The sequence below is a fragment of the Chaetomium globosum genome, genomic scaffold, assembly GCF_000143365.1.
Source record: "Chaetomium globosum CBS 148.51 scaffold_6 genomic scaffold, whole genome shotgun sequence".
NCBI lineage: Eukaryota > Fungi > Ascomycota > Sordariomycetes > Sordariales > Chaetomiaceae > Chaetomium > Chaetomium globosum.
Window position 1 is genome coordinate 2,435,953 of NT_165981.1, and position 22,033 is coordinate 2,457,985.

Here is a 22,033-nt window from a genome sequence, read left to right on the forward strand (position 1 = left end):
GGCTGTGCCGAACGTCTCATGACATGAGGTAATCATTAGCCCATTGGCCGCCTCTCTCTCTGTCGAGGCAAAGAACGTCCTTGTCTGTTCTGCTTCCTTTTCGAGAAGCCATCCCAGACATCCCCTCGTGACTTGCTCATCGCCGGCTGGCTAGGAGCTCCGATTGGACACTCTCCGAGCACACGAGAGGGACACAGCAGTCGGAGACGAGACAAGGGGGACACCGCGGTGCCAGCGAGTAAAAAATCAGCTAGGGGCTTATGCAGGGCTTACGGTTGTCGAGTCGAGCCCGATGACTCTCTGTCGGCAGCCCAAGGTCAGCACATGCTTATTGCTCCTTACGTTCAACAACACGAGCCGTCGTGGTCTCAGGCCATCATCTGAGTCAGAGCGGTATCATGTGTTGCGTTACTCGCGTAACACGGCAGAGGCACCTCTCGCCGTTCACCTGGATCTCAAGGATGAAATCGAGATTCTTGTCTCTCATTATGCATACAGTCATAAGCTTCATTATCTCAACACCCTTGGCGTTGTCCCGAGCCGAAGCCCCCTGGAATGAGCGCCACCATGACAAATAGAAACACACACACACACTCCCTCTCTCCCCTTTCCCCCGCTTTCTTCTTCTCTGAGATTGAGGAACAACATGAGACTTGACCCGAAAAAAAAGGGGCTGGAAGGGGGGACGACATAAGGAAACCCAACCAAAATCCGCCCATAACATCCCGATTGCCAATGTAAATGCATGCCCCTTGCCGGTACGGTACCCTTTCAACCAACATCGACCCAAGAATTCCATCGCAGATTGTCGGCGAGAGAAATGGCAGCAGGCGATGGCGCGGGCTCATCTCGCCACCACCAACCGTTGGGCTTCGCTTGAATGGCGGTAAAGCTTGGTGGTGGCTAATAACCACGACAATTCCGCGGGCCCTGGAATGCGCAAAAGAAAGAACACGGACGAGATCCCCCTTTTTCCTGATAGCTGCGGAAACTGCGGCAAACAGAAACAGGAACCAGCCAACCGCCATGTGGAAGCATTGACCATTTAGGCTTCACCATTGCTGGTCGGGCAACAGGTCCCAAGGTTATCACGCCACCCACCAGATTGTTATGACAGGAGTAGCAACCCAACAAGAGGCCAAGGTAGCCACTCATCAAGTGTTGGGGAAGGGGAGGGGGGGAGCACAAGAAACAGCGTGCCCCCCCCTCCTCCTCTTTCCCCCCCTGTCCCCAACCCAGAAGCTCTGCCCACCCTTACATGATATGATTCCTTACCCCGTGTGTCCCATCAACTCAGCCATGGCTCATTAGACCGCGCGGCACCCGAGCCACCAAAGTCCAGCCGGGGCATCTCGATCCTAGGCGGGGCCTCGGCCGCGACAGGGGTAGCTGTCGGGGGGGCCAGTTTCTTGGGGGGACTGGCGGGGCGGGCGCGCTTGGCCCTGGACTCGGGCGGGGGCCCGTAGCGGACGTCGCGGACGTCCCAGGCGTCGTCGTGCGCGGCGGCGACCCAGCGGCGCAGGCCGTCGTGGACGGCGCCGTAGAACTTCTCCTTGCACAGGCGCAGGCTGCCGCCGAGGCAGCGCTCCCAGCCCGAGATGCGCAGCTGGGCGCGCAGCTCGTTGCGCTCGTGCCGCGTTGGCCCCGCGCACGCCAGGATTGCGTTGAGCAGGTCCAGGTGCGACGCCAGGTAGTTGGTCGCGTCCCACTCCACGCCGCCGACGTAAGGGGCCGCTGGCACGGGGGGACGTTCCTGCGGGAAGTGCCGGGCCTGGTAGGCGAGCTGGTCGAGCGGGGGTTGGTCGCGCGCCGAGGAAGAGGTGGTCGAGGAGGAGGAGGTCTTCCTGTCGGCGGACGGCAGGGCGACGATGTTGAGGTTGTGCAAGAAGATCCAGAACACCTCCTTGGTCACGTTGACAACCTCCTTGCACCAGACGCGGTAGGGCCGCTCGCGGCGCATCTCGAGCACAAAGTCCACGGGCCGGTCCTCCTCCTTGGGCTCCGGGTCGCGGAGGAAGCCGAGCACGGTCTGGGCGCGGGTGGCGCGCTCCTGGGGTGTGGCACACTCGATGTAGGTCAGCAACAGTGAGGTGATGATGTTGCGGGTGGTGAACTCGCTGGGGCCCTTCTTCTCCGGGTCGAAAATCATGTGCAGCAGGGCCGGGAAGAGGGTGGCGTGAATAGAGTGGAGGTACTGCAGGGCCATGTCGGTGGTACAGAGCGCTTTGAGACACAGCAGGTTCTCGTGCAGTAGCGCGTCCTCATGCTCCTCTCTGCGGGGCGGGCGGACGTTAGCCACGTTGCTGAGGGGGAATGGGGAGAAAAGGTAAAGTGGTGCGCATGGGTCCGGGACCCCTGGCTGCTCCGAAGGCTGTATCCGAGACAACACGGCGACAGACAGGCCGCCGTGCCGTCGCCGCAGCAGCAGCAACAACACCATGCAGGGTCGCATGACCAAGCCCAAAACAGACAAGACGGGTAAAAAAAAAAAAAAAAAAAAAAAAAAAGAGGGACGTACCTCCACTCAACAGCCAGAATACGGTGTAGCAGCTCGACGATTTCCTTCATGCCGCCCTGGCGAATAAAGTCCTCGGTCCAGGCGACGGTCTCGTTGCGGAGCAGGAGGCGCAGCTTGTGCAGCTTGCCGACTCTCGACGAGCTCCGGCTGGTGCACCTTTTGCAGGTATGCCACGAAGTCGCCGGGAAGCTGCTGGCCCTTCACCTTGCCCAGGAAGCTGCTGCCGTAGCTGGACGAGAAGGGCGAGGGCGGCTCGCTGACGAGGCTCTCGGTTGACTTGGTGCGAAAGTGCCGGCCGAGGGTACTGTCGCCCTTCTTCTTGGCGGGCGAGCCCGGATTGGATTTGTTACCGGTTCCCCGGACGATGGTTAGGCTCAGACCCCTGCCATGCTTCTTTTTTTCCTTCTTGGCGGGGCTTCCGCCGTTATTTTCGTCCAGCTGTGGCTGCTGCTCTGGGAGACTTGTGGCCGGCGGACCAGTCCCGCTCCCCGCTCGCGGTTTGCCGTCGTGCGAGGGCGGGCGGTCCAGTTTGGCCTGCATTTCTGCCCAATCCTGCCGGATAAACTCCATCTTGATGGTCTCGCTCAGATTTCGCATCTTGTACCGCTGGTTTTCGGGGATGTTTCGGCGGTCCAGCATGGCCTCGAGATGCTTGGCGATGTCTTTGGGGTCGATGGCGGGCATTTCGGGTGCTGGCGCAACAGCTTCCGGCGCCGACGAGTTGCTCCTAGATCCAATCATGGGCCGGGGCGCGGCTGCTGACGACGTGCTGCCTTTCCCCCACGTCAGCCGCTTTGAGCGGCTGTCACTCCCGCCCGACCCGGTCGACCCCTTGGTCGTGTCGTCTTCTTTGCGGCTAATGTAGGTCTGGAATGATTTTGGACGTGGCTTCTTTTGTAGGGATGGTGCTGGCGCACCGGCACGGGCCGCGGGAGGGTAGCCGCTCTTGATGGGCATGTCAACAGGGGATTCAAGGCGTGGCGAGGGCGGCCCGAAGTGCGGTGATGCAAATTGCGCGAATATAGGGGTAGGCGGAGCCAGGCTGGTGTAGTGGTCGCTCCCCATCGAATTGGGCGGCGACCTGTTCTCCTTGTCCTTCTCTTTGGCCGGAGCGTCGCCTTCGTCCGTTAGCAACTGTTTCAAGTTCTTCATGGACTTGGGGCGAATCAGCGCCGCCAGGCTGGTCGCCGACTTGGCCTTCTTGGGCTTCGTTGGCGAGTTGTCCCTGGTCTTGGGCGGTTTGCTCGAGTCTCTATCCCTTCCAAAGGCCCTCAACGAGATGGTAGAAAACCCAGTCTTTGTTGGCGACGCCGGTGGCGGTTGGTCACTCCGGCCGCCCCGGTCGCGCCCTCGCCTCTCGGGAGATCGCTCTTGTCTGTTCTGCTGCAGCTCGCCGAGGGCGTGAGCGTATCGTTGCGGTTCCATGGCCGCTGCGGCTGCCGCGTCAAAGCCGACGTGGAACACGCCGCTGTGCCTGCTTGGGGAGAGGCTCTGTTGTGACATGTGGAAGGCTGGTGTTGTGGCTATCGGCGCGACAAGAGGAGCGGAGGGTAGGCCCGAGCCGTCCGAATTGTTTCGCTTGTGGCCGCCGCCCATGAGCGAGCGCAGCACCGATGACTTGGACCGTTGATGGTGGCGCGGTACGGCGTCGGTGTCGGTATCGGTGGGTGGATGTGAGGTTGAGGATGCCGGGAGACCGTGCATCGTGTTTAGGCCGGTCACGGAGGACATGGCTGCTGTTGTTTAGATGAGGGATGCGTGTTGCCGTGGGATGCGAGACAACAGATGGGCACCCGAGGTTGCGGTGTCGGTGTCTCGGAGACGCGCCGTTCTGGAACGCCCAGGGAAATGCCAATCAATGCCAATACGAACCGAACTCGAATGCCAATGCAAAATGTAAATGCTAGAAGAAAAAAAAAAAGGAAAGGATTGTGAAAGTAACGCCAGAAGGAGGATGGCACAGTAACAAACACAACAGCATGCACACTTCTTGTCGGATTGCCGCGATACGGTGTTAGGCCATTGCTGTCAGAACCATGGAGAAGTCCACTGGCTGACCAAGGACCAGAGGTCGTCCCGTTGGAATGGAATGCGTGACTTTCTTGACAGGTACTGGAACGAACGGTGGCAAGTAGGGATGTTCCAAGTTGGTCGTGTTGGCCTGGATTAGACCCTGCGGGTTGTTTACAAGGGGCCGTTGCTGAGCAACCTGCACACACTTCGCCCGCACCCACCGGCTTCCCTGGCAATCGCGCGGGCCGCTAGGGTCGGACGTGCCCCGCAGCAACCCCCACTTCCCCGCATCGTGTTGACAGCCCGCCGTTAAGCGGTCAAGAATTGGAGAAGCTTGGCCGTTTTTGTACACACATCACATCACACAAACAGAAACAGAAACATTTTGAGGTTGCGCACTTTTTTTGGGGGGCAATTCTGCTTCCTGTGTATGCATGTACTGTTGATCCTCAACTGGGTAGCCGCTGACTCCTGCAGCGTCGCCTGTCACCAACTCATCAACCCCTTGCCCCGGTCAAACCCACCCCGTAGCTGGCTCTCGGGCTTGACCACTTTCCCCTGCAGCACCGTAAACTTGACGATGCCCTCACAATCTTCCGGCCTTACCCTTGCAAGCCAGATGCACTGCGCCGCTCCGACATCCCCTTCCGCCAGCACATTCTCCTCCTCCCCCTCCCCCTCCCCCTTTTCCTCCGTATCCTTTTCGGCTGTTTGTTCCGCCCCCTCTCCCTCTTTTCCACCACTCTCCTTCCCCCCATCTTCCTTCTGCCCCTCTTCCTTCACCCCTCTCTCTCTCGACTCTCTCTTTGTACCGGCTCCTCTCTCCGATAGACTCATAACATTCGCACTATACTTATGCCCACCCACATGGCTAATAAAATAAATCCCCCACCCCCCCGAGCCGCTCATCATCCCAGATCTCTTACAACCCCAACGGCTGCAAATGGCGCTGAAACTCGCGCGCAGCAGCGGGGCGGACTGCCCGCAGCGCACATCGCGCGTCTTTGGCTGCACAGCAGGATCAGGGCACGGTGCGGGCACGGGCGCGTCGTCAGGTCCTTGATGGCCGCGGGCGTGCCTTCGGGGAGCGGGGCCGGCAGGGAGCGCGGGAGGGCAAAGGGGGCGAGCGGGCTGCTGGTTGTGGGCGCGTGCGAGATGATGGAGGTGAGCAGGGTGGGCACGGTGGCGGGCGTCACGTTCTCGATGATGGTGAAGGCCGGGAGGAGGAGCACGCTCGTCGGCTCGGAGTAGGAGGTCGTTTGGTGCGGGGTGGGCATGTTGGAGGCCGAGAGCATGAGGCGCTGTTGGAGGGCGCATGTTAGTAACTGGCCATGGTAGCTAGGTAGGTAGGTGGGAAGTTGGGGGAATAAGGGGAGGGGACGGGGAGGAAGGTAAGGCCGTGACAACCACCGCAAACATACCCCGTTCGTGGGCCCCTTTGCGGCGTCAATCGCCTGCATGATGCTGCCCTTCTCGTCGGCGACATCGCGCACCCAGTCTGTCTTGCCCGTCGCCACCAGGAGGTGTGTGCTCCACCCCTTGATGAACCCGTACAGATCATCGTTTTCCTCAACCTTAAACCCCTTCGGGTACTGTATCGAACAGCTGGAGCAGTCGTGGTCGCAGTCCTCGCCGTCGATGGCCTTGTCGACCTTGGGGAACAGGTCGTGTATCGAGGCCTTGCTGCCCGAGTCGCCGATCGCGAACGCCTTGGCGCTGTTGATGAGCGATTTCAATGCGCCGGCCATTTTGTTGGATTTCGGTCGTTGAGTGGACTGCCGAGCTAGGTACAACTTTAGGATTTTACTAGTCAGGTACAAAAAACCGAGCTTCCTGAAGCTCCAGCACCAGTACCCGATCCCGCTGACGGGGATGGGACGATGGGCCTACAACTAATAAACGAAGAAATGACCGAAGCCTTGTCCTATTCGGTCTTTTTTGTCGGAGGTAACGGACTAATGTGGAGAACGGCAGGATGATTGCATCCGAGCGATCTTCTCTCACGTTCGCCCCCGCCAAATCATTGTTTGATCTCCAGAAAACACAATCAGACGCCTCGTAACGCCGAGCCAGAATCCCACATCGCTTTGTCTCACCGCATCTACCCATTCGGCTGACGGCAGCGGAAATGACAGTGGCTTGCGCGGGCATTGCGTAATGATCCGCAAACTTGATGTGGGAAACCCGATGGGGGTTGGCCTCCACTCATGATCTTAGATAACTTGGCGAATCGCTTATCAGATCATCAGACAAGCAAGGGCTCGCAACCCTTTCCAAGACACGGCATGGAGCGGATTCGTGTATCCATACAGTAATTAATCGTGGGAGCAATTCCCAGTTTCTTTACTACGTAATCTGTAAACACTGCATGTCTCTCGCACCTGGGCCAATTCTATCTAAGACGTCTCAAAGCCCAGACCCAACAGGCCCCATATAACCCATCAGTCACCCCGCTCGTCTGAGCCCCGTTTTGTGTATGAAGAAAGGAGAAAAAGAACCAGCCGCCCTTGACGATAATACGAAATGATATCAACGCTCCCCATATTTTAGCCCAGAAAACAACAACGAAAACTCGATTATTACACGATCCCCATCATCCCATCAAGGAGTCCGGAAAGAAAACCACCCAGCCTGTGGTTCAATACCCCAGGAGCAAGCGAGCGGGCAAATTCTATTTTACCTTCCTCGCCTCCTCGTACTCGAGCAGCACCGACCCCGACACACTTTCTACGCTTTCCCCTTCGTCGCTGCTGAATCCATCCCCGTCGGCGAGCGACATCCGCCTCTTCTCGCTCTGCCGTCGCCTCAGCTCGCCACGTTTCCGCATCGCCTGCCGAATCTTGCGGTTCGCCTGGTCGAAGCCCTCCTTGCTGTCCAGCGTGGTGAACCCGCTGACGGGGAAACCGGCCGACCCCAGCCCACCACCGGCGCTGCTGCTCCGGCTCCGGTTGCGGCTGGGTGGGCGCGTGGCGAAGATGGGCGCTTGGCCGATGTTGCTGAACGACTCGTTGCGCGGGATCGCCCGGCTCGACTGCGTCGTGCTGCGCCGCGAAATGGCCGGGCTGCCGGGGCCCGGTGACGACGCGCCGCTCTGGCTGCGGGAGTGGGCCGGGGAGCTCGGCGCCGAACCCGTATTGTTGATGAACGCGTTGCTCACGTCGGCCGAGGCGCCGCGCTTATAGGCATCAAAGACCAACCGCGTGTGCTCAAAGTCCGGGAACATCTCCGGGCCGATCTGGTTGATGATGTCTGTGACCTGTGCGCTGAGCTCGGCTCGGCGCTCGCGGAGTTGGTTGATGCTGTAGTTGGACGACGGGTTTATGCAGAGGGCCAGCGGCCTGAGCGACTTGAGAATGTCCATACCGACCTCACCGAAGCGCAGCGCCGCAAAAGTGATGGAAGGGAAGATGATCCACCCTGCGAAGAACACGGTCCAGAGCGATACCCAGTCGGGGACATACCCGCTAAGCCGATCCACGTGGACCAGGTACATGGTCGTGAAGATGTAAAAAGCGTAGAGGATCGGCGCGAGAGCCAACGACACCAGGAGTTTCCATGTCGCGATAACGTCCTTGCCTTGAATCTTGACCGAAGAACCGGCAAGTGCGGTTTTAGCCTTTTGGTGGCTAATGTACTTTGTCGCTATGAATATGGGCGCGAATAGGAGGAGGCCCGGAAGCACCCCCGCCGAGAGAATGATGAGCTTGATCAGCCGGTAGAAGAAGGTAAAAACGACGATGGGCCACGACATTTTCCCGTATTCGACTTGGTGGTCGCGGATGTTCAGGTACCGAAGCTGCCTGTTGTACTCGGCAACCGACTCTTTGAGCTTGATGACGCGCGGGTCGTCCTTGTACCTTTCATAGCCCAGGGCCAGCCGGCGGTTCAGCTCCACAACCACGGGGAGCGGTAGTTTCTTGCCGGTAGGGTTATACAGCCTCCGCGCCGCTTGGATCACCATCAAGGTATCGTAATCAGGCGTTGAGACGGTAACGGCACCCAAGCCAGAGTGAACCATGTCCAAAAGCTGCCCAATCGCGTCTCGCCTCCTGTTATTCCTGTACATGTCTACAAGCTTGGCAGGGACTTCGAAAGGAGGACCGAATTCGACGACGGCCCTCGAACGGAACTTGTGGGCGTGGAAGTAGTTCATGCCAACGGGCACGATCCTGAGGCCGCAGTCGGGGGATTCAGCAAGGGTCCCCAAGGCCATAATGGCCACGCCCGCCTTGAGTGGGAGCAGCTCGGTGCGGTCGTGGCTGCCACCCTCGGGGAAGATACCAACGCACCCGCCCGACTTGAGACGGTCAAACACGGCCTGGTAGACCTTGGACTGATCGATGTGCGGGGCGAGCTTGTACTTCGTTCCTTGGTAGCCCGGCTTTGGACCGTCAATATCGACGCTCGTAAGGTTGCCGTTGTCATCAATGTCGTCTCGCGCGGTAAGCTGGGTCAGGGCAAGCTTGCCCTTGAAGGCACGCTTGATGCGTATCTCCTCGGGGCCGAGAATGGCCGCAACGTCAACGCTCGCCCCGCTCTGGCCCTTCGCGGACGGGAGGAAGAGCATGCCGCCAACCTCGGCCTCCTTTTCGAAGTTTGTGCCAATGCCGCGAACAAGGGTGGGGTCATTGGTAGGATCAGGAAGGTAAATGGTTCCCTGCCCAGGTTTCGCCGAGTCTTGTGCCCGACCGACAGGAACGGAGCCAACTTGGCGAGATGCCCATCCGATAAAACCGTGCACCGACTTCTGTGCGATGAGTAGGGAGACGCGGCGTTTCGCTTCGATCTTCAACGTTCTTTGGAGAATAAGGGCATCGACGAACTGCAGTACAAAGACATTGTTAGCCTATAGCTATGGGTGGCAAGAGGAAGAGCTGCCTACCTGGTTGGCGTGGGGCGCCGCAACGAAGAGCACTGGGCCGTGTCGAGGAACCTTCCAAGCACCGCGGGGGTGTACCTCGCGGAAGAACAAGTCTGCCAGCACAGACATGATCCACAAGAACCCATCGTATTTCCAGTTGCTCATGGGGTAGAGTTCCTTTTGGGGTGCAGCTTCCTTTGTAGCGCCCTGCTGGGCCCCTCTCGGCGCCTCGGAAGACATGGCGACGGTGTGGGAAGTGGGTGTAGAGCTCAATGGCAGAGTGGCGTGTCGGGTTCTGCCTGTGTCACGTTCTTTATGTTAATGGAGCGGAAAGGCGTAGAGCGTCAATCGTAAATCGTAATCAGGAACTCGTGGCTTAAAGCGGTCCGGTTTTCGTGTGCTACCGTGATACTCGATATCGTGTCATCCAAGTGAGAACGTAGACGTAGCGTGATTGAGGTTATGTCGCGATTAGGTTGACCGTCGAAGCTGGCACGGGTTGAAGCTGAGGCAACGACGCCAAGACAAGACTTGTCACGCGCAAAAGCAGCTTTAGATATTCGCAACCAGTGGGGCACGTCCCTCGCAACGGTCTGCAAACATCGAGGTGAAAGATAAGATCAGGATATTGATAATAACACGTTTGAATTGGCGTATTGGGAGTGTCAAGCGAAGGAAAGGCCAAAGCAATAGCGACACGGGTTGGATGAAGTGAGGGAAACCTGGAATGCTCGAGCAGGAGGCGACAGGAATCTGAATGCGACAGAACAAATTCGGCCCAGGTGCCGGCCAAGAACCAAAAATATGTGGGTCCCAACGATGTCATCCCCACTCTGCACCCAAGCTCCCTCCTGAGCCGTTGGCCCGGGCGTCTCGGTGGGCGTTCTGGCACAGAAACGGTGCCACCCCCAGAAAGCGCCTCCAGGGTCCGTCCATTGGCTGGACAGTGGCCAAAAACAGCTGAAGGCCCCCTCTCAAGCGGTTGACACCCGCATTTGCGCATTCCAGCAACAAGGCAGGATGCGGCAAATGCAGCTGCGTGTAACTAACGCCAACCAGAATCGGAAAGGCGTGATGCAGAATTCTCAACAATTCGCCATCCAGATGATATTGATGGGGGAAAGGCACGTCGAGAAGAAGAAATTCTTTGACGGACATACGATACCGTAACATCAGTTGCTGACGGCACCGTGTTTCTCGACCCCTCCACTCGCTTCTCTCGGCCCTCCACTGGAGATAGATACCAATTAGCGAGATAGCGATTTATTGATCCGATAGCGTTCCCCCTCCGGCAACTCCATATCGATGGGTCTGGGCCGACGACACAGAGAATTGACACAGGAAGCCCGCAGAAGGTATTCCTGGGTAACTCGAAACGCTGCGCTCCTCGCCACATTACTTCGTACATCGCAGTTTTTCCTCTCCGCCCCGGGAAACCCGTTCCTTCAAAAATTCAAAAGTGCCCCATTCCTTGGCCCCGGCGCTCGGTGTCACTGTGGCCGGCCCGGTCTTGCCAAGCCTTGACAGGGCAGATGTTCCCCACCAGCATCCAACCTCACAACCATGCGCTTTTGCATGTGACTGCTGATCGGCAGGCTCGCGAGCTGAAGGCTTGGGGGGCTGTTGCGCGGGGGACAGCGGTGTATGTTCATATTCATCGACAAAAAAAAAGATAGAAAAAAATAGGTGAAAGGAGGTAGACACGAAGAAGCCAAGTTTTGTTACATTGATGTGAGCGCTCTTGATAAAATGTTTGGTTGAAACATGGTCTCCAGATGTATTGTAACCCCCTGGTCTACAACAGGCTTCTCAGCTGCTCTCCACATTGTACTCGTACGATACTTGACACATAACCCATCGCACAGCAAGCAGGCAACCTCACTTCTTCCTCCCCTTCCCCTTCCTCTTCCCACCACTCCCCTCCGCCACACCCACCGTGCCATCCTCCAACTCGCCCTGCCCAACCCTCCCCTCCCTCTCCATCTCGCGCAGCTTCTCCTGCCCGCTAATAAACATGGTCAAATCGCGATTCATCTCCTTGAGCTCCTCATTCTCAGCCCGCAGCTGCTCGACCAGCCTTCCCGTGCCCTCGGCCTCCCCCTTGACATGCTCGATGCGCGTCATCAGCCCCGCGCTGACCTCCTTCTCCTCCTGCAGCGCCTTGCTTAAGCTCCGCGCCAGCTCGGCCGACTTAGTCGCGCGCGCCTTTTCCTTGGCCAGCTCCTTCTCCAGCGCAGGCACCGTCTCGTTTTTGAGTACTCGGTGCTCGTCGCGCAGCACAGAGAGTTGCTTCAGGGCCTCGGCGGCCTGGCTTGACGCTGATTCCGCCGCGGCGGATGCCTTGGCGGCCTTGTCCGCCGCCTTGTTGACCATCTCCTCGAAGTAGACGCGCTGGCTCTCGAGCTGGCTGGTGAGGAGGTGGGTGTACTCCATGCCGATGCTGTCGAGCTTGGCGCGCGGGACGACGTCCTCCTGGGCTGCTGGGCCGCCTCCGCCGGGGGTTGCCGCGGCCGCCCGGGACTGCCGATCGTTGGTGGTGTTGCGCGGTAGCTCGACCACCTTCCCGTCGCCCTTGTCGCGGATCAGCCGGTGCACCCACATGTCGCCGGCGTAGTCCCAGACGTGCTGGGTCTGGAGCTCGAGGCTGAAGCTGTGCGCCGTCATCTTCCAGTGCTCTTTGGCGTGGCCGCCGTTGTAGCGCCCGCAGCCGACGTTTCCGCAGATTAAACAGATCCAGAGGTCGTCGGTGCAGTTGCAGTTGTTGCAGATGTTGGAGACGCCCGAACCAAACGGCTGCGAGTACGGGTTGTCGGAATCGTACTCCTCTGTGGGTTTGGGGTTCGTCGCCCGGCAGACAGGGCACCCCGAGCCTTTCCAGGTTTGCAAGCATGTGCAGTGGAATACGTGCTGGCAGAGTGTGGTCATAAGGCCGGAAGTGTCGTCCATGCGCTCGAGGCACACTGTGCAGGTCGGGAGCTCGATGAGGTTTGGAGTCGGCGGTGGGAATGGTTTGAGGGAATTGGCCAGTGGAGAGGTAGGTGAGAAGCGATCGTTGTTCCCCTCGGAATGTTTTCTTTGGGTGTTGGCCTCGTTCGGTGTCTCAACTATGATCGACTTGATGAAAGTGACATGGCAGATCTCGGTCTACTCCGTAGTCAGTAAATCTGCCCCTCGGGGCTAGAGAAGTTGGGAGGTAGCTCACTTCCACGCTATCAAACGGCTTCCCGTCAAACTCCTTCCGCCACTCCTGGGCTTTCCAGCTATCCCGAAACTTCATCAAAACCATATACCGGTTCACTCTACCGGTCATGATCATCCGGTAATGGCTGACACATCCCCTCCACTTCTCCCCGATGAACCCCAAAAAGTCACTGGGAGACATGTAGCTGGGAACAGCCGGTATACACAGAATCGTGCCTTCTTCATCTCCTCCGGCACTATCTTGCCCCCTGCTGTTCCCGTCTTCCGGCCCATGATGTGTCTCCTGAGCTACCCCCATCACACCCGGCTCATCGCCCTCCCGGTAGAGGTGGACAACCCCCCACCCCGCCTCGGTATTCTTGGTCTCCAGCGGGGCGTACCTCGCCTTAGTCGACAACCCCATCCCGCCCAGATTTGGTCCCAAGCTCGCAGCCGGCGTGGCCGTGGCCGCCGTGGCGGCCTCACCCCGCTCTTGTTTGTTCCCCGCCATCCCGATCTCCCCGTTGTCTGTAGTAGCAGCAAGATCGAAGCTCTCGACGCGGACCCGTCCAAACCGCCAGTCGCGAACAGCCGTGCGCGGGCCGATCCCGTCCTCGGCCCTGGGCGTGTGCTCGTCGTATCGGTGGCGGAACGGTTGTGCGCTCTCGAGGGGAGCCGTGCCGTGAGGTCCGGCGGCACCACCGCGGCGCGCGCCGCAGTCGATGACCCTCGAGTTCACCGGCACAGCGACTGTGCTTGGATACGTCGCCGTTCGGTGTCTGCTACTTGTGTGCTCGCTGTCGCTGTAGGGACTGTCGAGGCTGAGGTCCCACTGCCGCCAGCGCGGGGGGATCGGTTGCGCGAGTTTCTCTCGTTGGAGTTGAGGTCGCGGGTGGGAGGGGAGCTCGTCAAAAATGTTTGCACCGGGAGCGGGGATCCAGATATCGTGGTCGGGTGTGGCAGCCTTGCTGTTGCTGCTGCTGCGGCCGACTTGCTTTCCTGGTGCCGGCGCGGTCGGATCGGGCGTCGCGTACAGCTCGAGCTTGAGATGGTAATCGTACGGTGGCATAGCAGCTGGACTGCAGCAGCGCTGTCAAGTCGGGCCGAAAGGGTGCGCGGCTCGGGTCGCAAGTTGTTGTCGAGAAGTGAAGTGCTGGAAGTACGAGGAAGAGTGACTGTGTGGCAAAGATTTTGGAGGAGGGGTCATGGAGGTAATAAAGGCTCTGCTTCTCGAAGCTTGCCGTTTCTTGCAGCAAGCTGCATCATGAGTTAGGCGTGTTTGCCGTCACTGTTGGCATCACTAGAAAATTCACAGCTCAGGTCAAGATAATTTGCTTCCCCTGCTGGTGAGGTTGGGTCGCTTGCCACCAAGAATAACCTAGCCTTCCATGCATGAGTGCCACGCATTCCGCTTTCGGAATGCCCCGCAACGCATTACCAACAAACGCATCATTTCATCATCGTCACATTGAAAGTGCAAACTCCAGTGAGACTCAAATTGAGTATATTCGTGAATGGTATCTCAATGGTACCGTGTCATCATGCTATTAGGGCGAGGTTTCTCTGGTCGCTGATTGCTGACCGTCCCAAAACCGCTAAAACACCGTCATATCCCCCACATCCTCATTCCCAGTATTCAGACCGCTTACTGGCCACCACGGAGACGCAACACCAAGTGGAGAGTGCTCTCCTTCTGGATGTTGTAATCGGACAGAGTCCGACCATCCTCCAACTGCTTGCCGGCGAAAATGAGACGTTGCTGGTCTGGGGGAATGCCCTCCTTGTCCTGAATCTTGGACTTTACGTTGTCGATCGTATCCGAAGATTCCACCTCCAGAGTAATCGTCTTCCCCGTGAGGGTCTTGACGAAGATCTGCATACCACCACGGAGCCGCAGCACCAAGTGGAGGGTGCTCTCCTTCTGGATGTTATAATCGGACAAAGTCCGACCATCCTCCAACTGCTTGCCGGCGAAAATGAGACGCTGCTGGTCAGGCGGGATACCCTCCTTGTCCTGGATCTTCGACTTCACATTGTCGATCGTGTCCGACGACTCAACCTCCAATGTGATCGTCTTTCCCGTGAGGGTCTTGACGAAGATCTGCATACCACCGCGCAGGCGCAGGACAAGATGCAGGGTGCTCTCCTTCTGGATATTATAATCCGAAAGAGTGCGACCATCCTCGAGTTGCTTGCCAGCAAAAATCAGGCGCTGCTGGTCAGGAGGGATACCCTCCTTATCCTGGATCTTCGACTTAACATTGTCGATAGTATCCGATGATTCCACCTCCAGGGTGATGGTCTTGCCGGTCAGAGTCTTGACGAAGATTTGCATACCGCCACGAAGACGGAGGACGAGGTGAAGCGTCGATTCCTTTTGGATGTTGTAATCCGAGAGGGTGCGGCCGTCCTCGAGTTGTTTGCCCGCGAAAATCAGGCGCTGCTGGTCGGGCGGGATACCCTCCTTGTCTTGAATTTTCGACTTAACATTGTCGATGGTATCGGAGGACTCCACCTCAAGGGTGATGGTCTTGCCAGTCACTAAATTTGGAGTCAGTAACGAGTCGAGTGCGGGGCAGAGGGGGCCGACGGTGCCTCGCGATGACAGCCGACCACGCCCGGTGACGAGGAGCGTAACTTACAAGTCTTGACAAAGATCTGCATGTTTGCAGGTATTCTTGTTGGTCTCGAGTAGTGTTTGTGTGTGGAGATGGATGTCCTTGGTAGCAGAGCAAAGGAAGTCGATGATGTTTTGGGGAAGAGAAGGATCTGGGTGGCAGAAGGGAGCTGGGATGGGTTAAATACTATCGGGCAAGCAAGTCGACTGTGGCAGGCTGCCGCCGGGAAGCGGGGCTGTGAATGCGTCAGGAAGGCGCAACAGCCACAAAACGGTCAATGCGGAGGCAGAGAAGTGGAGCGAAGTCACCAGAACAGGCCAGCCAGGCGGGTGCACAATGAGGCGAATGGGACAGCCTTGCCCCTTCGGTCTTTGTTGCCACAGCGCACAACTGCACATGTGCTGAATCAGCAGGCAGATGTTTGCTCCGATAGTCAAAGAATTCGTCAGCCTTCTATTTCTCAAAAAAAAAAAAAATCGTTATGTTAATTGTGCAGCCGTTGGGCGCTGCTGCCGGAACGCATTCCTGAGTTCCAGAGGAACAGGACAACCTCTCACCCAACAATACAACCAACCACCCCGGTCCTGGCACCAACGGCCTCAGCTCCGCCCCCCGCATTTCCTGATGGGCCCGGCGAGGCCGGTGACGTGGTCGGCAAGCGAACGTTGCGCGCGCAAACACCGGCCAGCCCGTTGAGATGTGGCACCTTCGAGTTGTGGCCAAAAGACGTTGTGCTTTTTATCTTTTATCAGAATAGCAGGATGCATTAACGATCTCCAACCGACCGCTTGCAGTCTGTTGGGCCCCGAGGGGGCCACCTAACACAGAGACCAGGCCAAGCAATGTACTTCTTTGCCCCGTCAATTCCCGTTGCGATAGGGCAAGCAGGTCTCAGACCGCGATTCCCGCTCCCAGCCTTCCGTACCACACGAGCTGCTGCACTATCGTGCTACCACGGTACACTATCTATCCTTTCAGCCAACACCGCATGCGTTCTTCCATCTTATCGGACATTGCTCCGAGTAGATACGAATAACTCCACCTCGCATCGTCCTCACCTCCTGGGCCCTCCCCACTCTCCCCAGCTGACACCTCTCGCTCGAAACCGCCGAGGCAAAGTGGCATAAAGACATTCTCGCCCAGAGCATTCCGAGACGCGAAGCCAAGGAACGAAAGTGTGAAGTTGCGGTGTAACTGAGCCTATCGAGGTATTTCATGCATCAGACCCGAAACGGACCAAATCGCGCCATTCTGGAGGAAAGGACCCCAACAGGGACTTGTCATCTGATCGACGTCATCACGCGTTCGCCAAGGTGCTCCATAGCTAACCCCCTCGGCGTTTGTTCCTGTCAATCAATCCACAACCCCGCAACGCTCCGACGAGGTGCTTTTTAGAAAGGCAATAAACAATAAGAAGAGGACGAGGTCAACATTATACCAACATGTGGATTTCTCCCCTCAAATAACTGCAAGAGGGCCTACCTGTCTTCATGATGCCTAGGTAGTTAACTGACCCCACCCCGAACCCAATTCGCACTTCTCACCCCTCTCCGGACTGCGAGTGTGCGGCGAGGATGGAGTGAGTATTGTGTATAATTGCGTTGATATTTCTTCATTATTAGAGGGCGCTTAATAATCCCAAATTTCGTCACCTCACATCAGCCCAAAAAAAGGGGGAGCGTATCGCAACCCCCCCAAAAAAGTCTATGATGGAGGGGCGGGAAGCGGTATCGTGGCCCGGGAATGCCCGGACGAATGCAGGTAGCCGAGAGAGAGATTATACCCACGGCTTCTGCGCCAACTTGGGATACACTATGTATGCAAGGTGTTGGGAGAAATGATAAGATGCAGTCATCTTACAGAAAAAGTGAAACAGCCGAGACGAAAGTGGACGGGCCACAGCGCCCTTCGAATTGCGCACGGTGAGGTACTTGAAGGACATCGACAACCAACCTCGTTATATGTTACATCCACGCAGCAGAACCACCACCCCATTCAGAACCCTCACGCAGAAACGGTGCAGGTATCAATCGTCAAGACAGTCTGTCAAATCAGAGCAATTCGCCCGGCCTCAAATTCCTTCGCTCCTTAGCCCACCGCTCAATATCACACAGCTCGCAACCCGTCAACTCAACAACCGACCTCCCATGTTGGCAACGCTCAAACAAGCAAGCAATACTACACCACAGTCCATAGTCATACGTCTCGCGGGGCGACAACTATTATCTCTCAGGCCAACACTGAAAACCATGTAAACCAAAAACCGCAAAAAGATGTCTTTTTCTATATGCTCTGCGCATTTCATCTTCGTGATCGCCAAACATCGCGAACTGAATAGAATCGCCCAAGCCTTGCCTATCCATCCTCAATATTGCTCCCTGCCCTCTGTGTCCTATTGTCCCCCTTCCGTCGATCACCATCCCGCCGAGGGATGGAATTCAAGATCGTCGGTGCTCTGTTGTGGTTACCGGGTGTAGGTGCAAGGCTGCGTAAAATGCAATGTGTATGTGCTTGCGCTCTCTAACAAATCATCAAGGTGGTAAAAATATTTGTGTGCTTTTAGTCATAACTCAATGCCTTTCCCGTCATCATGGACGTCAGTCATTTCCGTGGTAGCGTGGGTCCCGTCGTGTGGGTTAGCCAGCCCAAAGTGAGAGTGCTGAAGATGAAAAAACAGATAGTAACGAGAGTCGTGGCAAGTGAAGATAGAACAAGTAGTAAGAGAAAAGAAATAATACGAGACGAAAGACAAGAACGCCGTCGCTCAGCAGCACCAGACAAAATCAAGCAAAAACACAAGAAACGGAGATTAAATAGAAATCATGGCCCTCGCTGGTTGAAACATAAAGTTTAGACCGTCAACGACAACGGGTACTGTGGCGGAACAGCACATCGCAGAAGCAGAGGGGCGCGCTTAGTTGGACCGGATGACAAGCTTCGAGAGCAGCTTGTTTGATAACGAGTCGAAGTCGTAGCGGTCAAACTTGGATTCGGAACGCGTCCTCAGGTATGCCTCTTCACGGGGGGTCAGCTCTGAACTCAAGAAACGAGAGGCGTTGCAACTTACCATGCTTAATAACGTGCTGCCGTACTTCGGTCATGGCCTCGCAGACGGCGGGGTTGTTGTTAAGCAGTTGGCCGTGCCTCCGGGTATCCCACTCGGTGAAGGCGGGCAGTTTCTGGGAGATGGCGTGGAACAGGCCAACGATGACGCCCACCGGAACGGTCTCCATGTCGCTGCAGAACTTGTCGACGGCGACCGGGTCGGGCACACGGTAGTGGCAGTCGAACTGGATCTCTTCCCAGACCGCCAGCAGAATGGAAGCCAGCATGAAGATGGTGGGCCAGTTCTTCAGCCGCTCTCCGCTGTAGACACTCGAGTAGAGAGCCGAAAGCTCCTCGAGGATATCCTTTTGCAGCTCACGCCACATGTCGGCCATGGCGCACTTGATCTGGAAGTTGATCATGACAGGAGCAACGACCTTGCCGTAATACTTGGAGTCTTCGTCGTCGATCTGGCCCTCCATCGGCTCTTCTGTCTGCGGTTGCTCAACCATGGTGATGTGTAGGGTGAGATTGTAGGCGACCACGAGCTTGAGAGCCTTGCGGATAACGGGAAGCCTCTCCTTCGTGTAAAACCGATAGGCGGTCTTGAAAATCTCGGTGATGAAAGGAGTACCCTCGAAATGGTCGTCGATGAAGTTCTCAAAGCCCTCGTCGATGTGCTTGTCGAGATACTCGTGGAGGGCCTCCATCGAGATGCCTTCCTGGCCAACATCGAGGCGCTCGGTGCGGATCTCGTAATCGATGGGATCTTGGTCTTGCAGAGTCGACTCAACCCAGTCGACCTGGAAGCAGCTCTCGTCCGCCACGTACACCTCGCGGACCAGGACCGGGAGACAGAAACCATAGCCGTGCGTGATCCACATCAGCGTCTCCTTCTGCGCAAAACCCTTCACGTTGAACACAGACATGCCGAGGCCGAGATGGCGCTCGTAATCGGCCTTCCAATCCTTCATGAAATAGCCGATGTCCTTGATATCGATACGAGTGCAAGGGACCTGCCACAAACGAGCGTGCGAAGGCTGGCAACCAGCACAAGGCTCGCCCTTGTCGCACGTCTTCTTGAGGAATTTGCATCGGAGACACGCCCTGAGTTTCCGGATCTCGCTAGCCTGCTTGCGCTGCTCGGGGAGCAACGGCCCGCGCCTCCGGCCCACCTTCTTCTCGCCAGTGCCATCCTTCTTCCCCGTCGATGTCCTCCGAATGACCGACTTTGTGGCCTTGGCGATCGGGCTCTTTCTCGTCCCCGAATTCCGCCTTGTCGGGGGTGATGTGGACCCAGAACCGCTGGAACCGTTGGCAACCACGGGCCGAGTGGGCGTCACAGCCTTGATGGGCAAGGGCGCGACAGCCGTAGTGGGGCTGATGAGTTCCGGAGATGTCGACGCATGAGGGTGGTGCTCTCCATGCAAGCAGTTACGGTGGCTATTCGAGAGGTCCACGAACCCGTCGGAGGATGGTGAGGTGGGAAAGTAGGGGAAAGTAACCTCTTCGTAGCCGAACTCGAGCGAGTTAGCGTCGGACGTCGAGGAATCCGAATTCGTCCTCAAATGCAGTGTTTGGCTCGGGTTGAAAATCGCCTGGCTCTGGGAATGTTGGGGTTGAGTAAATGTGTCACAGTTGGGATACATTTCCACTGGCGTCCAGCCATTGTCGCTACTCGAGCCCAACGACAGGACCTCGAAAGTGCCTGTCGGGGAATGGCTCCCAAGACTCCTCACGCGGGGAAGGCCGTCATGCTGGAAGTTGAGTGACTGATCGAAATCCTGCCAGTTCGGCCCCCATTGCATCACCCGAGATGAGGGATCGATTGGCGGCATAAATGCTGGTTCTAGTTGGAGACCGGCTTCGAGAGTAGCTTGTGTGGTCGCCGGAAGATACTCGATCGGGGACGGCTGGAAGTTGGACGCATAGGGGTTGAAGTTCATCAGACTAGGGTCCTGGATGAAATGAGAGAGATCAGCAGCCCGCTGCTGCTGGGCCTGCAAAGGAATGGACCAGTCCGGCATGAGGCCCGTGGGATGAGGGTGAGCGGTCGTCTGATAAGGGGACGGCTGTTGTTGGAGCGGGCTCGACATAGTGCTGCTCTGGTGCCCTGGTGAACGGGCGCTCAGGTCTTCTGGGGATGAGGGCGTCCCGCTGCCCGAGTTAGGGGAGTGGATCGACATGGGCGCGCTCACGGTGCCAGCCAGCTCGAGGGGCAGCCAGTTCGTCACCGGGCTCAGGCTCTGACGGCTCGCTTGCGGCATGGTGGTCAGGGCGGTCGAGGAGAGATCTTGAGATGGGGCGGCCGAGGACACAACGGGATATGAATAACGGTCGCTGTTATCAAACACAAGCTGTTCCAACAGTACGGCTTCTCCCCCAGCGGTGGTGAAGTCGTAGGTCATGTTGGGCAGATCCAGGAAGGGAACGCAACAGGACGAGTCGGTCAAAAGGGGATTGGAGAGTATTCGGGAGTATTGTCGCGCCGGGCTTGGACGACGAGGGGGGACGAGGGGGACGACGAGGGGGATGGACACCGCTCTTTTTCTCTTGGGATGCCGAGTCGGTCAAGAGGGGTTCGTTGTGCCGGGCCTTCTTCCCAGCGTTGCGTCGTCGACAAAAAGAGAAACTCGACTCCGCCGAGGACGGGTCCTGGCGCCTTCGTCTGCGTTGCTCGTGGGAAAGGGAAAGGAGGCGGCGCGATAGTCTGGGGAAAGCGTGCGGGAGGAACCCTTTCGGGCGTTGGCGAGGGCGTAAGAAAACGCCTTGCTTGGCCCGGAGCGGAAGATCGCTGGACTGGAGTGCTGGACGGGGCGCTGGTGGAGCGCAACGCTGTCCCCCGCCCCAGTCGCCCGCTGTCTTCCCACGAAGCTCACTCGCTCCTGCTGGTTGAGAAGAGGCGGTGAGAGTGCAGCCAAACCCTGGTCCTAACCCCCTCGTTGATTGGACCCTGCCGCCCCAGATCACGCCTGCCGTGGGTGGGTGCAGGGTCCTTTTATCCAATCATTGCCGGCCAGCCAGGCCGCGAGTGGTCAAGCTCGCAGCGCGGGATCGTCGTGGTCTCGCCGCGCCGCACTGTGCTGAGACCTCTCCATCCTGCCAGTCCTGCCAGGTTTCCCAGCCCCGCCCGCCGCAGCGCCGACTCCCAGATCGCGAAGCCGGGTCGGATCCAGAAGGCGAGCGTGTCAAAATAATTGTGCGAACAGCCACCTGTTGGCGTTTCCGGGTTGAGAGAAACGGAACTAATTCGATCGCCGTTAGGTCACAAACCCTCCGAGAAATGGGTTTGTTGTTCGATAACTCAACGACACAACATCTGCCAGATCTTCATTCTCTGTGGCGCCTTTGGCGTCTTAGTGTAGCTTGTTTTTTTAAACGCTCTGGCGCCTCGTTCCTATCAAAAGGATGCCCCCAGGCACATCTTGCATTGATGAACCTCGAACCGTCGAACTTCCAACTCCACAAATATGAACCACCAGCCGGGTTTTTTTGTCGGTGGGGCAGCTGAGCCCACAGATGTCGCGCAGATCGACTTTCAAGAGCACGGCCCGACACGTTGCTCCCCAAAGCAACAGAAGCAAGCGGATAGTTAAGCCATGTGCAATTTCGAGATAACATGTCCTGGTGTGACATCTGCGCGTCAGATTTCATCCGGACTCGACACGCATTGTGGTGGTGCCTGCGTGGGGAGATGCAACGGCTTCCGTTCCATAGCATCCATGGAAGCATTGCAGTCTTGTTTGACAGTGACAGTGTCAGTGTCTTCCTGCTGTGTGATGGCACCTCGGCTTCTAC

At 57.5% G+C, this 22,033-nt stretch overlaps 6 protein-coding genes across 6 annotated transcripts; all 6 read right to left on the minus strand.

The window, feature by feature from the left end:
* Positions 1-1,288: 1,288 nt before the first annotated feature.
* Positions 1,289-4,249, minus strand: CHGG_09105 (uncharacterized protein; the record flags this gene model as incomplete). Its single annotated transcript, XM_001227031.1, has 2 exons — positions 1,289-2,273; positions 2,541-4,249. 2 exons carry the CDS (start codon positions 4,247-4,249, stop codon positions 1,289-1,291), a joined length of 2,694 nt encoding a protein of 897 aa, XP_001227032.1.
* Positions 4,250-5,017: 768 nt separating this feature from the next.
* Positions 5,018-6,279, minus strand: CHGG_09106 (uncharacterized protein; the record flags this gene model as incomplete). The annotated part of the gene is made up of 2 exons (XM_001227032.1): positions 5,018-5,869; positions 5,953-6,279. 2 exons carry the CDS (start codon positions 6,277-6,279, stop codon positions 5,018-5,020), a joined length of 1,179 nt encoding a protein of 392 aa, XP_001227033.1.
* Positions 6,280-7,202: 923 nt separating this feature from the next.
* CHGG_09107 (uncharacterized protein) lies at positions 7,203-9,632 on the minus strand (the record flags this gene model as incomplete). Its single annotated transcript, XM_001227033.1, has 2 exons — positions 7,203-9,353; positions 9,414-9,632. The coding sequence occupies 2 exons, from the start codon at positions 9,630-9,632 to the stop codon at positions 7,203-7,205; spliced, it is 2,370 nt and encodes a 789-aa protein (XP_001227034.1).
* A 1,638-nt stretch (positions 9,633-11,270) lies between these two features.
* Positions 11,271-13,641, minus strand: CHGG_09108 (uncharacterized protein; the record flags this gene model as incomplete). Its single annotated transcript, XM_001227034.1, has 2 exons — positions 11,271-12,536; positions 12,595-13,641. 2 exons carry the CDS (start codon positions 13,639-13,641, stop codon positions 11,271-11,273), a joined length of 2,313 nt encoding a protein of 770 aa, XP_001227035.1.
* Positions 13,642-14,217: 576 nt separating this feature from the next.
* CHGG_09109 (polyubiquitin) lies at positions 14,218-15,236 on the minus strand (the record flags this gene model as incomplete). Its single annotated transcript, XM_001227035.1, has 2 exons — positions 14,218-15,113; positions 15,215-15,236. 2 exons carry the CDS (start codon positions 15,234-15,236, stop codon positions 14,218-14,220), a joined length of 918 nt encoding a protein of 305 aa, XP_001227036.1.
* A 2,868-nt stretch (positions 15,237-18,104) lies between these two features.
* On the minus strand, positions 18,105-20,643 carry CHGG_09110 (uncharacterized protein; the record flags this gene model as incomplete). Its single annotated transcript, XM_001227036.1, has 2 exons — positions 18,105-18,205; positions 18,258-20,643. The coding sequence occupies 2 exons, from the start codon at positions 20,641-20,643 to the stop codon at positions 18,105-18,107; spliced, it is 2,487 nt and encodes an 828-aa protein (XP_001227037.1).
* Positions 20,644-22,033: the final 1,390 nt, after the last annotated feature.